The following is an 18,908-nucleotide window of genomic DNA, read 5'->3' as shown; positions in this document are numbered from 1 at the left end:
TTAAAAGCCATTTACCTAAAGGCTATGTCACACAGTCGCTACGTATAATTTGCGCATTTTACAAGTATGAAATGCTGGTCTATCGTGACACGTGTGATATATGTAATTCAGAAGTGCTTGTTGCGTTTGACATTCGTCATGGTGCGCAGATGTTCGTCACGGGTCTCAGCCGATGGGTCTTTGCATGAGTTTTGAGCAGTTCAAAATTTTTAGTCAGGTGAGAATTACCTAGTTTATGTGTATTATACGTAGTTTATATGCAATTATTACGTAAATCTTAAGCAACTGTGCCTGGTTTTTGGGAGATGCATATGCAAATTTGTGGCTTTCCACAACCGTTCCACGTTTGTCTTACGAACTTGTACCACCGATCCATAACTTGTATATTGCATGAAATTTTACATACAGACCAAAACTTTTCTAACTTTTTCCACATATATCCATGTTTCACCAATTTACATCCGTGCGATATGCGCAAAATGTATGTAGCGACAGTGTGACACGGCTTAAACGAGGACCAGAATGCACTGTAGGGGCCTTAAATAAGAGTGTCCTACCTTGAGTCCTGGTAAGTTCTCTTATGCATCTTTGCAGTTTCTTCATCTCAGCTTCCACCTGCTCATAGTCAGCCTCCCTGGCATCTACTTTAGGGGTAGTAAAGAAGGAGGGGTCTGTTCCCATGTAGGAGCAGAAGAGATGACCGTCTGAGCTCAAACTGACCACAACTCCTTTCAGCTCCCTGAAAAATATGAGAAGATGGTTAAGTTGGCAAAACCTATGTGGTTGAAACACTAAAAAGTAATAAATAAATCATCTTAAAAGAAAACAGAGTAAAAAACGCAGCTTTGGTTTTAAAGCTGAAAATAAATGATACATGAAAGGTCACAAAAGAAATGAAGAGTGATGCAGTAATGTAACTGCCTAGTAACTGGATGCAGATGTGGGTTTGTGTGCTCGTGAATTTTGCCGCCATCCAGTAACGCTCACATCCACACAGTCACACGCAATTTGGAGACCGGTTCAAGAGCAGCAGCCGACTCCACACCTGCACCACGGTGCATGAGGAAGCATAAAACACGCACCCACTTTGCAGCGGAAACTCGCGATCTTAAACACACACATACAGATAAATTCCCATGTAAAGACAGATCACAAAGGCTGTTTCAGAATTCACTCACTACTTAGTGGACTATAAAAAAGGCCTTGGACATTTTTTCGGGTGTCCAAATCCACAATTCCAAAATCCCATGACCTGGAAAATGTCCTTGAAGTCTCTGTAAAAAACTAGTGTGCATTGATACTCACAAGATAGATGAAAATAGACCAAAATGCATGACGTCTCAACGATAGCTGCGTTTCCATGAAACATACTTCATTAGAAATTCGCCTCCGAGTTTTGGCAGTACTGCTGTAGTGGAGCAACCCTTTCCTCCCTTCCTGTTACCCATAACTGAGTAATCGGTTTACATGCTCTGCTGCTAGCTTACAGCCCCTCACACCCCCAACCTAACATTACCGATGCAACAAAAATAGTGAGCAAGATGCCAGTTCGGCTGAGTAAAGCAAAGACGTTCATGGATGCATCAGAATGGAAGCATGACAGGGAGCCTGTGGCCCACCGATTCTAGTTTTTACATAATTAAAAAAAAGCTATTTCTCAAACAGCATTTTTTTGTCTGCTTCTGATTAACAATGATTTAAAAAAAAAAGAAATACTCAGGAATGCTCAGGAAAGCTTAATTTTCTTCATATATGCCCCCCATCTTCAGAAATATGACACAACAGCATGTTAAAAACATCAACAACACCATTTTAAACGCAGAAAGAATGTATTATTATGTCACTGTCCCAATATGAACAAACAGAATGAAGAACAATGCATACACACAGCAATATTGTAAATCATGATGTGAATTACCGTCAATATCAGAACACAAAGCATGTCATACATGTTACGCATTAATTAGATGGTAAAATGAAAAATGTTTGATAATACTTGCATTATATGAACGACATTAGAGGCAAAAGGGTTTAGAAAATGGAATCAAATGCTTTATTCTAAATGAAGTGGCCCTTTATATTGTAATGTAATTACTGTCTGCTCTCTAGCAATCTCTTTAATAATGTGTTCTGCATTGTTAAAATAACCCACAATGAAAATCAGCACAAGCATTAAGATTGTTTTGAGCACTTTTTTTTAATATTGATGCCAATCAACAACAAACAAGCGCATCCATGTTTCTTGTCCCTGGTGTCAATGTAAAAGTATCATAAACATTAATTATTGGATATGTAATCACCACTAGAGCAAACTCAGAGGTGCAACAGCAATACTCCTTTGCGGTACCTCTTTAAAAAAGAAAAGAGCACACAGGGTTTAAAATGCTATTACACTGTGACGACACCACTTTTGTCACATAGCCAATTTATATTTTGAACCTATTTGTTCTTGTTTTTACACAAGCAGTCAAGCCTTCCAATGCTTGACTGCATTTACCCTTTCAATGTGACACTGTCTTCACATCAACTAAGGGAGAACTCCTGTAAATTACAGACTGGAGGGATTTTTGTGTATTTGTTTTAGGAAGACTGCTGTGCGCGTTTTCTCTCCCACACTCGGCAGTGTCCAGCCGACACACTCAACGACCCGATGACTATCAAATGCTAAACACAACACAGCCGCAAACTAAAGCAAACAGCTACCCAGACACACATTATCTCCTGCATCTAAACCACACATGTGCGCACACACAGGATCAGAGACCACATCATTTCTCAACTGTGTGTGTGCGCTTTGCGTTTAAATCGTAGTTTGATTGTAGATGTTTGGAGAACACGGACAGACCGGCTTCAGCTGGCCCCTCCCGCCATGCTCTGATTGGCCACATGGAAGACATTGTCGGGTAATTTTCAGTTAAAGGTCTCACACTGGATTCTGCAAACTGATAAACAGGCCAACGTGCCTAATGCTTGTACGTGAGTGTTCACATGTGCATGTGTGTGTGTGCCAGCCACTGTGTGACAAAAATGATTTGCGGATTGCTAAAATGTTTCTGTGAAAACATCTTTTCTGCACATCAGCATGCGGTCGCAGATGCAGGTTGTACTCACGGGAAGTTGGCAACACGAACAGCCACAGGCACAAAGGAGAGCTGGGCTGCCCACTTCAGGGTCACATTCTGGTAAACCTGTAGCATGTTGTTGTGGTTACCAAGCAGCAGATTTATAGTGCCGTCTGTCACTACACAAAAACAGAAAGAAATAAAAACAAGGTTACAAGGAGGCTGAGATGAAGTGTCTTTTTTTTTCATATACAATAAAAGCAGCAAGCTAAGCAATAAAACAAAACTTCCACTCTGAGGTAAATGTTTGGCTCATGCTGCAGAGAATTTTGAAGCAATGCAAAATGAAGTTAAGCCTAATGAAATGTTGATACATTTTTAAGCAATTTCCTTTTGCTGTATTTACTCAGGTTAGTGTCTCCCCGCTGGAAAGTCAGACAGACTTGGTTTCACGGCAACGCAAACTTAAGGTTTCTGTTTTGCATTTTTAAGTTTAAGAAAGAGTGAAGCATATTCACAAAACTAACAACCACACAGCACAGAAATAAAGAATTTCGTGTGGTGGGTGGCACTGCTCTTTAAGACGAGCTTAGCTTGTTCTTCACTGTACAGAAAAAAAAAATCATCTCTTTACACTTTACATCTGGTTTTTATAAAGAATTTTGGTGAGATCTCCCATTTCAGCACAAAGTCTGCTCTCAAGGTGTGCTGCAAATTCAACTTTCTCTCCGTTGACTCAAGGCTAGAAACATGAAATGTTATTACAACTTATATTTCTCAAACACTGGGAAATGTCCAGCCAACCTACCAATGGTGCACTTACCACCTAAAGAGATCTGAGGTGTCGGCCACACGCAAAACAAACATTCCTAAGGCTTCCACTGCTGCAGAAGCAGAGATAAAAGATTGTAAAAGCCGCCAGCAAGGAGGTGCATGAAGTTGACGGACATCACCGCAAGCACACACCTTGCATCTCAGCATAAGCCTTATAATTATCTCAGTAGATAAATGCTCAAATTTGTTTTTCTTTCCTCCATTTCTGTATTGTCCATCTTGCCTTCCTCCATATAAGCCTCCATATAGCCTTCTTTATTGTTTCACTAACCAATCGTTTAATTTCTCTCTGTTCTTCTCTTCCTGCAGGATGGAAATTTAACCAATCACAGTGTCTGCCTATATGAGTGTAACCAACAAACTGCAGTTATGAATGGATTAAAGCTGAAATGGGAGTGCGCTCCAGAAGGTGATGGAAGCGGTGGAATCAGATTTTTTATTTTCAGTTTATTTACAGCTTTCAAGAGGAAATTTTAAGATGTTCTGTTCTTGGCTTGGAACAGATAGAAGCCTTGTCCTCAAATATTCTCCTGTTATTATTCTTTGTTTTCATTTTTCCTTTCTTGCCCAAAGATTAAGCTACCAGTAAATGAATTTCAAAAGTCCTGCTGTGTGAAGTGAAAGACAACTTTTGTTTTAACAGTTTTGCATTATTACTGTGGATTAAATATTTTTGCTCCTCTATTTCTTAAAGCCAAACAATTTATCAGTAACACAAAGAAAAGACTCTGTCATAAATAAACAGAAGGCACTTAACTTTAGAACACACATTGCACTTGTTCTGTTCAACAGTTACAGTGGGAATAAAACCTTCTCAGTAATTGATTCTACACTTCAACTGTGAGGGACAGTGTAAAAAGGTAGTTATATTGTTTCATTTTTTATTTATAGAATTCTTTTTTTTTATGTTTGGTCAATAGCAAACTTCAATCTGTTGTACTGTAACCCTGGTTGGGAACAACAGAGGTTTAACGTTCTCACTAGGTTTGCACACACTCTGACTCATATTTTGGCCAGATTTTTTGCCCAAAATCTCACCACACATGGTCCCATTCATACTTTTCTCAACACTGATTAATCGTCCCATTCCTTTTGCAGAAAAGCATCCCCAATGTATGATGCTTCCACCGCCATACTTCACAATGGGTATGATGTTCAGCATTCTTCTTTCAAACACGATGAGTGGCATTGTTACAGTTTGGTCTCATCTGACCACATAACTTCCTCAAAGTGCTCCTCTGGATCATCCAGATGGGCTTGGTTTAAATCATCATAGCCATGGACATGTACCCTTCCAGGTAAGATCTTGCATGGAGCCCCAGTTGGAGGGAGATAGTCAGGGATCTTGTATTTCTTATACTTTGCTCCAACAGTTGTTGTCTTTTGATCAAGCTGCTTCATTGTAGATCATTGTAGATGGATCCCAGTCTTGTTGAAAGGGAAAATCTCGTCCCGGGTGTCCTTCAACAGCTCTTTGATCATCGTCATGGTGGACAGCTTAGTCTGACTGTTTAAGCGTGTGAACCGGATGTGTGTTTAATACAGATAACCAGTTCAAACAGGTTCCATTAATACAGGTAGCATGTGGAAAATAAAAGAGCTTCTTAAAGAAGTAAAAAATCTATAACATTTTGATTTTTCTAGGATGTTTCTTTCACATTGTCCCTTACAGTTGAAGTGTATTTATGGGTTTGGGTTTTGTAATTGGCTAAAACGTTTTTCCCCACTGTAGATGCTGAGAGACATTTGTCTTAAACAGATTTTAGTGTTTCAACAGGGATTATGCAATCCAAGCCAAACTTTATTCCTTAAGAGTGAACGGATGTGAAGGAAACACGGGAAAAGGAAAGAGCTCAGTGGACTTTAGTTTTTTATTTCAACGCATGTGGCAGAGCAACTCTATTTATTTCATCGGTCTCTGCCAAAAGCAGCATCCTGCCTCGCCAGTCAAGTGGCGGTGTGCCACTGCCCAAAACGATTTATTTTTATGCATTTTTATACAGTTATTTTCAGAAGTATGGTTATGGCCATACTGAATTTCACAAATTTCCCCAGAACCACACTCCAAGATGAATGGATTTAAACGTTGCCATGACTGTAAAGGTATGATAAAAAATAAAAACTCTGAATTAGTTTGAGTATTTAAATTCTAATGGAGCAAATTCTACTTTTTCTTTTAAATGTGGTCCCTTTTGATTAGAAATCAAATGTCATAAGTAATAAGTGCGGGCCACCTACAGTTGAATGCTACACACTCTCCACATTCTGTTCATGCTTTATTTTCAGTTTCAGCAACATTAATACACACACACACTATTTGTTTTATTTAGTATTTATTTACCACAGCAAGACTAACTTTATGTAGCACGCACATTTAGTTCCTCTTGTTCTGTTGTATTAGGTTTTGTCAATTTCTTTATTTTCCCTGTCTTGAGTTATCTGTAGTTACTTCCTGTGGATTACCTATGGAGCTCTTCCTGGTCCAAAGAGGTGGCAGAGGGTGAAGCTCAGTGGGAGGAGATGGCCACCAGAGACGGGCGGAAGGGGAACTGGAATTGTTTATTTAAGCTTTTTGTTTATTTAATTATTTGTTAAGCTTATTTTGAGTACACGTGAGCTTTTATTAAACTGATTTAATTTTATGTTTGTGTCAAACAATAATGTATTGTGTAGTCTCCCCTCCCAGGTGTGTCAATGGTTTGATCAGCCACTATATAAGCCCCTTGATGTGTCTCGTCTTCAGGTCATTTTTGTCTGGTTCCTTGTTGAGTCGGTTGAATTCTGTTAAAGCTTTTGTTTGCCGTTTAGTATCTTCGTTTGAGTTATGTTCAGTTGACCTCTTTTATGGGCCCAACTTTCTTTCTCTTTTCATAATTTTCCAACCTGTGGCTCGTTTTTTTTTTTTTTTTTTTTTTTTACCACTCACAACCACCATGTGGCTTGAAACTTCTGAACTCTTTTGAGCACTTTTGACTGGTGATGCCAAAACTGAACTGTGTCTCTGCAGGAAAATGCACTTTTACCATCCTAAGAACCCCTGAAAAAAATCCCATCAATCATACTGAGGGAAATAAATTTATGGATTCATTTAAATAACCAATTTTTAGAAGATAATTGTAGTTATAACTGTATGCAGCAGATATGTTTTAATCATAATTGTTAAGCATCTGAAGCTCACACTATGATGAAAAGCCCTCACCAAACTGATCCGTTACAACTGCTCAGTCAATCAGTATTTAATCCCTAAGAAGATAAGAAGTGCAGCAGCAGAGCTGAAAATATCTCCTAGAATAGCACATATGGACCTTCAGTACCCCCGCAAAGTAGAGGTCACCTTTAAGCTGCATATTTAAAGGCCAGTGTCTTCTTTACCTGAGGCATAGGGCAGGAAACAGCTTGGGTTGAATTCCAGCTTCTTCATGAATCGGATATGTCCGTTGTCATCGAAGCAGAAAAGGTTTCTCTCACCCAGCACGAGGACGGAGGCAGAGGAGTGGGAGAAGGAGGGAACGCAGATGTCCAGCGCCTGTTCTCCCAGGACAAATGTCCAGTCAGGCTGGGAAAAAACACAAATTTAGTGTTAGTCATTTGTCTCTTTGCACAGTACCAATAAAATATGAAAGAAATATAGAAAAACTATGGCCATCTATGTTCACACACTAATCATTGATCTCTGATGTCATTGAACGAGATCAGGAAAAACAAATCCCAGTTTTTCCCAGCATTGACTTTGATGTCACACAATGGTAAATGCCCCCCTGCATATTCAGCGCACACCATTGTGAACTTTACACTCTTGTGGGATTGGCTTGTATTGGAGACTCTTACATGTACTTGCTGACATACTTTTATTTTTTAGAGTGTTTTCCGTCTGCTCCCCTTATACCTGTGTGAATACAATATATCAAGAGCGGCTGGACATTACCCTTTAGATTTTCAAGAACAACTGTTATTGACTGTACCAAGTGGTCACACAGAAGCTAAGGTGGCATTTCAGTGCTGTACAACCACAACCTGGAATCATTTACAAAAAAGGGCAGGAAATTTAAACAATCTGGTCTGATGAGGAAGTTTGAACTTTTGCTCTAAAGCTTGGAAATGAGATAGGTAATCTCAATGGGACTTTTCCTGGGATACATAAAGATTAATGAATTAAAGTATCCTGTAATGAGACTCATGCTAGTCAGTGAAGAGAGTTTCCACAGGTAACATAAAGATTTCTTCACACTAAATAAATAAATAATTGAATAAAGATTTCTTCACATCTGCATGCATCTGTAGGACTCACCATCAGCCTTTTGCCTCCACTTTTGAGGGGCAAGTTGGCATCCTGACGACTCTCTGCATCTGAAGCAACTGTTAGAGTTTCGTACCTAAAAGAAGAAAGACACAAGCCACCATAAAGACAGACATGTTGTTTGTGGGCCAAATAATAAAATCCTGATCTGGTAAAATACTATCAGAATGCTGCTGTTCAGAACGTTCTGAACAATAATATAGGAGATCCAAAATTACATGTAAGGAATATATAACATTTTTTATTTGACCAGACCTTTCTAAATACACTAAAGGTGTAGTCATGGGTTAATGTAGCTGTGTTTTTCCTCAAACATAATATACAATTTGTATGTTTATTGATTATTCCCTTTAAATTATTATAGTCCAACACTGTTATTCAATGTGGACACATTTTTTCTACTGCCATTTATTCAACTTCTCATTTACAACTTCTGTCAGCTCAGTCAACACTTCATTGGCCGCCCTTGCTCCTGAACTTCAGTCTATCAGTTTCAATCATCAGGCTTTCGGCTACTGGCAAAAATAACGTGGACGGACTGATGTGTGGACGGTTGACTTTGGCATCCACAGCATCAGCCACTTTCCAGTAAGAGGCTGGCAGATGAAGCAGCTTAGCGGGAATTTATCTGTCCTCGCTAACACCTGGATGAACAGAAAATTCCAAACCCAGCCCAGCCCAGGTCCAAACCACAGTCCAAACATTAAATAACTGCTGATTTATTCACTCAGTCGTCTCACTTTGCAGAGCGTATTTGGGACACAAAACTGTTGTTAATCAAAGCCGACACGTCTGACTTGTACCTTAAATCATAATGACCATAATCACTGCAACTTTGGCATGGCGTTATTACTGGATCCCTAAATTAGTTACATCAACCATCAGGTTGACATGGATAAATAATTTAATATTAATTCTTAATCTTCCTGTAAATATCTGGTTTAATATATTTCATTCAGACCAAAATCACCATTCCACAGATTTCTCACTCAGACACAGTAAATATTTGGCTGGCAGCAGATGGTTTATACATACCGTATACAAAATCAGAGCTGAAAAATGTTGAGTGCACTTGTATGCACATCACAACATTTCCATTTCTTGTTTTTTTTTTAAAGGTTGACAAATATTGTTTTTAAACTCAACAAACACAAAGTACTAATTCATTCATTATTATCTCTGGAAATTTTAGAATTATTCACTTTTTTTTTTACTTTCTGTTCATAAATGAGGAAAGGTTGTCGACAAATGAACAGAAAAACCTAAAAATGAAACTCAAACTTGCTTAAATGTATATGACGGTAAAAAAATAAATAAATAACTGATATCAAAAGGAAATTAAAGTCCACAAGCTCCAAAAATCCTAAATGTTTCGAGTGAATGGAATACATTTATCAGCTCAGTGGCCCTGTGGAGGAGTGTCTGCCCCGACCCTGGAAGGTTATGAGTTCAAATCCAAATCTGATTTATTCCAAAAACTCCAATGCCTCCCTGCATGAAGGGGTTGGATTGAGGGGGTAAACCCACCAAATGGTTCCTGCATGCTGTGTCTGCAGCTGACCGCTCCCCCACGGGATGGGTCAAATGCAGAGAACAATTTTCACACAATTAGGTGCGTGACAACTAATGGTACTTTAACTTTAACATTCTTCTCTCCAGCATCATGTTGCTAAATCCTCAAAATATAAAACAGTAAAGTCACCCTTTAAACTGAGATTTTGGCAATATGATATATACATGATAGTTTAACCACTGGGTTAGACCTCCATTGGAACTTCAGAGCAGCCTAATGAGCTTTATGGATGGCTGCCAATAATGAAATCTTTTCATCATGCATGTCGATTTACTGGGGAAAACTGGCTTAAAATATACATTAAATGTGTCATGGGTTTAAAGCTTTTAAAGTGGATCGCCAGGCAGACATCTGCTCAAGTGAGGGAATTAGACTCACCATAACACAAGAACACAACTATTAGATCAGTTTCCTATGCCATTTAGGTCTTTTACTAATGATGTGGGATAAGAATAAAAACAGTCATGTGTATTTATGTGTGTTTTTCTGTAGTCTCTGTTGAATTAGTGTAATTTATGTGCGTATAAGCAGTGTTTGTCATCATGCAGAGTTCAAGACCCTGACATTGAGGAAACAGTCCTCTAATTAATTTGAAAGAGGATACCTTTAAAAACACAAACAATTGTACTAATTAAGCGCCAAACGCACATGGGCATGCAGAATTATGCATGCATGTCGGTTTTTTTAGTGACGTATGTAAACAAAAAGTAAAATCTGAAAGCTGACGCCACCACATACACAGGAACCAAATCAAGCTCTTGTTCCTCAGGGTGGGAGAAGGGCGATGTAGCCAAATAAACCGAGCGAGACAGAACAGTCCGCCAGTCATGTGCCATTAGATGTAAAGCAGTTAAGTCTTGAGTCACCCTGTTACCTGATTTAATGAAACACAGAGGATCAGTTTTTTTAAGGACACTGTGATAGTGTTGTCAAGTGCACATGAAAGAACTTTTTCCTCTCAGACCAAGTGCCATGAAAAAAACAAGTCTGTGATTTTACACATAAACTAAAGTAATCAAATACTCTTTATTTCGTGGGTCATCTGAGTTTAGGTCTCCATCACAGGCTTCATTATGACACACTTTTGGTCAAGTACTGCCCATTAAATTCCCACAACAACTATATTTTATCTAATCTAAAATCGTTCCCAGTGGTCTTCTAATTATGATTATGCAGGTTTTAGTAAAAATCAAAATGCCTGTTGTTTTTGAAACTGTGCGGCAGTTTATTGGAAATTCCCCTCTGTGACTGTAGACATGAAAGTAACCCTCTGTTGTAATCCTATGATTCCTTTGTTTACATGGTCTCCAGCTAGCTTACAACTCCAAACTAGCATTACCAGTGAAACAAAAATGGCGAGAAATATTGAAGCAATTCAGCTCTTCTCAGCTTGCAGTTTTGAGCCAGATGCCAGCTCAGATGGGGAAACAAAGACGTACATGGATCTGTTTGTCTGCAAGTGGATGCATCAGAAAGGGGCGGGGCAGGGAGTGTATGGCCCGCCCATTTCCTTTGCTGCGTCACAAATATAAACTTTTCAAACAGCGGGTTTTTATCTGCTCCTGATTCAAAACGATTTGGATAAAGACATACTAAGAAACACAGCTTTAATCTTGAATTATTTTCTATATGTCCTCCATTATGAGAAAACTGCAACAAGAACATGTTAAGAACACGATCTTCATTGGGAGTGGCTCTTTAATATTCTGCAGTTATGTAAAACATATAATTGAAAAAAAGTTATTTTGCTTCTGTAGTTGGTTCATCTCTATATACATATTTTGTTTTTGCTTTATTGTTAAAATTTTTCTGTTTGATTGCCATTTCTATTCATTTTTAGATAACACATTCTGTGAAGCACTATGTTTTTTTTTCTTTATAAATAGGGTATTTATTGGTTGTAAATGTCTGTTGGAAAAGTAGATAAAGTGAGCAGCTTTTGTTAAAAATCATCAGATGTTTGAAAAAAGACATTTTTTATGCCAATTTGATGTACAAATTTGTGAAAGTTTTACATGAATGTGCAAAGAAACTATCACAAATCAGGAATTGCCTGCAGAAAGGTTGTAGGTACTTGAGTTATTCTATTGGTTTATTTATTTTGGTAGTACTTGAATTTGTAATTATTTGAATTTCTGTTGATTCAAACGTTTAAAAATATTGCATACAGATACATACTTAATGCGCAGCTAAATCTAAATGACACGAGAAGACACAATATTGTCATAGTCAAAAGGATGAACTCCTCGTTTTCCTCCTGTTTCTTCCATTTGACCTGCTTTTAAGCTCTTCTGTGTACATTTTCAGTTGGTAGAACCTGGAATAGAAACCTACTTGTAGCTCTCCAGCTGCCGAGCTGAGCTCACGGTGAGGAAGCTGTCTGTTCTGGGGTTGTAGGCCAATGGACCAGGCAGCAGAAAACCAGGGAGGAAGCGGCCAAAGGTGTAGCTGTCCTGTTCGAAGAACATCAGCATCCCGTCCATGGACTGGATGCACAGGTAGTGGTGATCTGAACAAGAGAGGGCGATTAGACAAATGCTTTCATCAGAGTCTAATTTTTGGCTGGATTTCAATATTTTTCAAAGTGATAAAAAGCTGCAAACACAGTTTCAGAGAAGACAACAAAGTAAGTTTTGTATAAACAAGAAAGTTCAACACCTTTAAGCTTCTTACAGAAAGATTACCTCTCGATGTCCTCTATTATTTACATCCATCGTGCCTGGTGCTCAGGGTAAACAAGCTTCAAGCGTTCCAAAGTTCACCAGGGAATATTTTGGTTTTTAGACCAGTGACTCCAATACAATTCATCATTTAACAAAGGCAAACAGAAGTTCAGCCTTTGATTTATAGGATCAGAAAATATGCTTTATATTTATATAGTGATTGACAGTGATTGCTGTAGAATCATCAAGCACCAACAGTATTCCATCTGAAGAGAGTTTGCAATTTATGAACAACAGTAAATGTTTTTTTTCCTGTTTGCTTATCATTGAACACATAACCGGCCCAGGATTGCTGTCAGATCAAAAGCCCTGAGGGGTTTTCACAAGCGTCACTTATCCAAGTAAACAGCAGTAACAACACCACAGCTACACTGGATCAGTTGTTGTTAATAAATCTGTGGATTTGTACTTTATGAAGCAAGGTGAAAACTTTCTGATGTCTACTGATGGCCAGTTATTATACATATACATTTGACATAACTCAATTCTAACAAGGATCTGACATTTCACATGACTGCACAAACTAATCACTCACTGCTTATGAAATTGTCATCCAAGAAGGTGACAGAGTTCTGAAGTTGGTAGATGGGCATCCAAGTACTTTTAAAAAACCCACTCCGAAATAAAAATGTGTTTTTAATATGTTCTCTTTTTTCTGATGATGGACATATATTATGGAAATGAAGCTTAAAATTGCATTTCTAAGTCTTTATTCAAATTGTTGTCAATCTGGAGCAGATGAAAAGGTTTGTATTTTATACAAATGGTAGCTATTGTTTAATGCAAAACTAGGTGTTTAAGAATGTGGTACATCCACATATCCCGGTTAGAACACAGCCAGGATATTTTACATAGACAGGAAAATATGAAAAATGAAGAACTGCAGAGATGACCATCAGTGGTTTGACACATTTTGGCAAACTTAATTGTCAAGGCCAAGCAAAAAAAACACCTAAAAAAGGCTTGTTAAGTGCTTCATTTTAAAGCCTATTGTCAAAAAGCAAAGCAAAAAGCATAACAATGGATCTTTACGCAACTCTCCCAACTCCCTTTTTGTGTTCTGGCTCCAGGAAAACATGCAGTAAAAACAGGAACTAATGGAACAGTTCATATTGTGATTTAGAACAGCTCTCTCATGCAGCTCAAAAATTCCCATTCAAACAAAAGGACCAACGATCCCTTCTGTTTTGTTTCAGCCATGATGTCACGTTGTGCTCTGAGGTGTGTCTCTCCTGGCTGACGCTGATTTCTCCATTAACACCTTCAAGCAGACAAGCACCTGAGCCTGAGTGTGCGTGCACAGCAGTGTCTGCATTAGGAAAGGCCTGACACAGGACGTGCTCGGCCCAAACACAAAAGACATTCATGGCAATAAAGTGGCGGAGTATGTGACTGCAGAACTATAATTAGGCCTCAATGCGCCGTTAAAACGCACACTGCCATCAACTAGAGGTCAGGAAGACAGCCACCTATGGTGCCACACAAACACACACACACACAAACACATGCTTTATCGCCAAAGATTTAGATGCTGGAGCTGCAGACTCACATATACTGTACTTCCTCAGTGAAAACACAAGTCTGTATGTTAAAGCGATAAACGCTTGTATAGTGGCTTTTTACAAGAAATAGGTTTTCTACATTGCCGCCACATGTGGCTGAAACAAAGGTTGAAGTTGGATAATTAAACTGACTTTTATTGATTTCGCAGAGGAGAAATTCTCCCCTTCGTATTAACTTACCTAACTTAAATAAATGACAGCATCTTTCTCACAGCCCATTTAGATGTACTGAAACCTCTTTTCCTGCTTGGGTTAATCTCCATTTAAAATACCACGGCCTGTTTGATGACCAACTCTGATTATCTTTTCATCTATTTTTAAAGTATTCCCAATGCTCGTTCAATTATGATTATGTTTTTTTTAGCCACAATCATTTTAAAACGTCATTTTTAGGACATAATGTACACAGGGCAGCACTAGTTCTTTGGAAATTCACCTCGTGAGTTGGCGGGACTGTTGATGTGGAGCAACCCTGCCCTCCCTTCCCCTCCCCAAGTATACAGCCTCTCACACCCCCAACTTAACATTACCTGTTCAAAAAAACAGCGAGCAATAACAGAGGGTGTACAGCTGTACAGTTTAGAGCCAGATGATACCCAAGACCAGGAAAAGAAAGATGTAAATGGATCTATTTGTCTACAAGTGAATGCATCAGATTGGATCGGAGCAGGGAGCTTGTGGCAATCCCAGCATATTTTCTACACCCCAAATAAGTCATTTTGAAATAATATTGTTATATGCTCCTGATTGAAATACTCAAAGTAGAGGGTGGAATGCAAGAAATGCAATTTTAAGTTTAATTTTCTTAATATATCTTCTCCGTCATCAGGAAATGCCACAGAAACATGTTAAAACACGAAAACAATATTTTTTTATCATATTTTTATCAAAGTGGGTCTTTAAGACTTTAGGTAACATATTATTTAAAGTGACAAAATCCAATAAAGTCCACAAAGAAAAAAACTCATAGGAACTTTAGGTTTTCGAAAAAATGTGATTAAAACTTTAAGAAGTTTAAACTTCAAGAATTTTGGAAGAGAAATTGAAATCGTGTCAACAAATTATAATGGTTTTCAATTAGTTTAAATCAGTTTTTGTAATAATTCAGAACAAATCCATAACACAGTTGCACAGAAAGTGACTGAAATGTCTTCAGCTGAGTTTATGATCACAGCAGCAAAACCTTCCTGCATGGAGTTAACATTTGCATGCAAGTGTGCTTCCTGCAACACAAATACACTTTTCAGCTTGATTGGCAGCCCAGTATTCTATCCCTTACATAAAATGAAAAAATGCTGATTTTTCCAATATTGATAAAATGCTTTTTTTTAAGAGCTGAATGTTATAAATAGCCCTAAAACAAACAATGTGAGTCAATAGTGCTTGGACTGGGGTAACATGGGTAAAGGTGTCCAGGAGTCCAGAATAAGAGCACCATTGCTCAGAGCCAGCAGAGGAAACAGGCCTGTATTAGTGTCATTAGGAAGACAAGTTGAACAAACAGACAAGGCCAACAAAGCACAGAGGCTGGCCGCTTCGCTGCAGCGGGCAGCTCCTCACATCTGCGTGTGAGAACATGATACTCTGTGAAAAGGAGGCTGTCAGTGCATGTGGGCTTTTCAGGGTCTCTGTCCGACTGTGGGTGAATGTGCATGCGTCTGACCAAAGCTTATGCGGACCAGTCCGCGCTCTGGGTGCGAGCGTGTGTGGCCTGAACGTGACCCAAACCCAGAGGCGGCTCAGCCATTAGAGCAGTATTAGTATAGAGCTGCTATTACAGTGTCTACAGCACTGCTAAATGGCTTCTGTTATAGACCACCGCATACACACAATCACACAACCTGTAAAAACACTCCCACAAAGACACACAGAGAAGGCTCTCTGTACTGGAGGACAGGTTTCAAACTGCTTATATTTTCAGACACCTAAATGTGCTGGTGATGCGGATGTGGCTGCCTTTGCAAGGATAGTTGGGGCTCAGATTTGTACGAGCCATCTTTTCTATTCTCATAAATTACGAAAAGCTCGGGAAGCAAAAACTGAAAAACTCCTCTGAACTTGACAATAAAATGCAAAATGGTGTTGCCATTACAAAACAAGTACCAGCAAATCCATTCATCTCACAAAACAGTCAGCAAGCTGTCACAGATGTCCTGAATTCATTTATGTCCCACAGGAGTCCTGGACTGCAAGGACCAGACTCCCATTGTATTTCTTCTTTCTGACTGCGCCTTTGAGCAAAAATTTCACCCCGCCACAAACTCAAAGACTCACAAGTTTGTGTGCACCTAGTACAAGGTAAAAATGAATTTTTGACAAGGTGACTAACCCCCCCCCCCTCCCCTCCAAATAAAAAGATGACATCACAGTGGGAGAAACAGTCAAAAAGATGAATGTTCAAAATCTTGTATATTTCCAAATCTACTTGCAAAACCAAAACACATGTCATAAGGCAGTTTTGAAATTACTATGGGATGGTCACAGGACCTACAGCTTTTGTGGCAAAGTGTGAAATCTGACGATTTCATCTTAAAAGAGCTGAATGAATCTGTAAGCAGCTAAATGTTTTCTCAAACGATCCAATCCCTCAGCCTGACTCATAAAACGATATAAACCAGAATATCCTGCATGTTTTTTTTTCTCTAATTCAGATTACCTGCTTATAAATGTAAGAATAATGAGCCCAGACGATGACAAAAACTATTTTATTTGCTGTAAATATGAGGGATTAGGGGCATATACAATGCATCTGCAGCAGTGTCGCTTGAAAGCTGGAAAATGCTCTGCAGTCTTGTTCTGTCCTGACAGACCGCTCCACCACTGGTTCAACTCATCCACACTCTACTCTGAAGCCCAACTATGACCTCCCTGCTGTAAGGAGGGAGAAAGGGAATTCCCCTTAAAGAACTTAAAACAGGTCTCCATTCATTCAGTTAATGCCATTAGGGCAATTCTGCAGCCTACATTGCCATCTAGTGGACAAACCAGGAAAAACAGAACAGAATGAGATAAATTATGAATGTGAGGAATTTCCTTAGGCTTTTTATGGGTAATAATAATTTTCAGGGTTAAAACTCCATTCAAAGTTAGATGACTTTGCATAGAGAGCTTGAAAACCTTGATCTGGACTCACAAAGGAGTAAGTCCATGTAAGAGTTCATCTGACATCTCCAAGACCTGCTCAGCCTTCCACCACATGGAAACAGAGCCACACTCACTGGCTTGTGGTTTGTACCCTGCACGTGCACAGAGTTCAGGCTTTGGTTTTAATGACTCTAAACTGTGCTTTCTATCAATCAAGCACACACATCTCTATGAACTTACACGCACAGACTCTCCTAGCATGGATTTAATGATGGGTCCATCCTGCCAGGCCACAAAGTCTGGCAAGTTCCCCTTTCTCACATACGCCGACAATACGGCCTTTATTTGGAAAGGCCATTTTCCTCACTTTAAAGGGGGTTCCCCATGTGTCAGTGTGCACGTTTGTGTGTGTTTTTTTTGGATGATGTCTTCTAGAGGGCTTTCCCCTACTTGGTTTTTCCAAGAGCCCAGTTGACTGCAGTGAGAGCAGCTACATGACCTTTTCTCCTTTTTCCTGCTCTGCTTTTCTTAAAAACATATTCACGTGTTTTTCTGGCGCTGACCATTCTCGCTGTTGCCGCGCCACATGCACAGCATGCACACATGTGAGAAACCTCAAATCAAACTTTCTACTTTACATTTAAATTAATTGTATAAAAAACAGTCATGAGGGGTTTTAAATTAATTTGTCTTAGAGAAAGTGTTAACACTTCTCCTTACTATGCCAGAATTTCTTCTTTTTTTAAACCCAACCTTTTTCATGTTAATTAAATGGGATGTTTAATGTTTAAATCATTTCATTAATTAATTTAATACATCAAGTAGTTTTGTTTTATAACCATATCTTGCAATCTGTGATAAAAAAAATACATTTGTTTCCTTTTTCAAGTTAAAATAAATGGAAATTCAATTTCACATAATGCAATTTCCACATGCGTTTAATTTCAAAAAGTAATTGTGTGAAAATTCTTCTTCATTACTAACTATTTTTAGTTTTGATATAAATAATAATTAAAGTCTAACAAATTCAGCTCAACTTTAAAAAACGCTTGTCAAGATAAAACAGAGATGATGCTTTTATTCTGAAGTTGGATGCCATAACCTTTTGATTTTTTTCTCCTTGGGTTAAAAAAATGAATTTAGGTGTTTAAAGGAGGCAAAGAAAAGTGTGCTTACCTGTAACTCCTCCAAATGTGCCAAAGGTCATATTGCAGGCCGTCCTCTGCAAGTTGTGCTCATAAACCAGCTTGAGCTGGTACTGATCCCCATGATAGATGTGTCCTGCGGTTCCTGAATGTGTCAGAAAATGTAAATGTTATCATGCTTTGATATTTACAATTCTTAAAAAGCACTCATTGGATTTTTGTTTTGTTTTTTACTTCTTAATGTATATTCTTGTTACCTGATATACAGTAAACTGACAGTTTTCTGGGGTGAAGAACAGCCAAGTGAAGAAGATCTGAGCATCTGATAAGACATCAAGTATTACTGTTACACAGCCGTCACCTCTGGATTAGGACAAATTCTCAAGATCACTGAAACGGGTACTTTACTTTAAAAATTGTCAAAAATGTGTGCAGCTACCAGATCAACTGTTTCTTGAATTAACGTGAAAACAAGCATGTGGTCGTATGACGAGACATTTAAAATTTACAGTCATTTCTTTACAAGGTGACTGCGAATTTCAGGAGATTACAATTCAAGCCTCCCCCTTTTTAATACAGATTTGAATTTAACTGAAGACCTTGCTTACATAGAAAATGTCCGTTATGT

The 18,908-nt window shown here is 38.6% G+C and overlaps 1 protein-coding gene across 2 annotated transcripts in view; it reads right to left on the bottom strand.

The window, feature by feature from the left end:
• The window catches only part of bbs9 (Bardet-Biedl syndrome 9), a 175,618-nt gene that overhangs the window by 153,771 nt on the left and 2,939 nt on the right, over positions 1 to 18,908 (bottom strand). For both annotated transcript variants that reach the window (XM_004078331.4, XM_011485713.3), the window contains exons 4-10: positions 18,538 to 18,602; positions 18,312 to 18,425; positions 12,101 to 12,275; positions 8,185 to 8,269; positions 7,269 to 7,452; positions 3,112 to 3,241; positions 558 to 739 (exon numbers count right to left, since the gene is read on the bottom strand). In XM_004078331.4, coding sequence (XP_004078379.2) covers positions 558 to 739; positions 3,112 to 3,241; positions 7,269 to 7,452; positions 8,185 to 8,269; positions 12,101 to 12,275; positions 18,312 to 18,425; positions 18,538 to 18,602 — 935 coding nt within the window. The remainder of the gene's footprint in view (positions 1 to 557; positions 740 to 3,111; positions 3,242 to 7,268; positions 7,453 to 8,184; positions 8,270 to 12,100; positions 12,276 to 18,311; positions 18,426 to 18,537; positions 18,603 to 18,908) is intronic.

Source organism: Oryzias latipes, chromosome 16 (assembly GCF_002234675.1).
Source record: "Oryzias latipes chromosome 16, ASM223467v1".
NCBI lineage: Eukaryota > Metazoa > Chordata > Actinopteri > Beloniformes > Adrianichthyidae > Oryzias > Oryzias latipes.
This window is presented reverse-complemented; position numbering and strand designations above follow the sequence as displayed.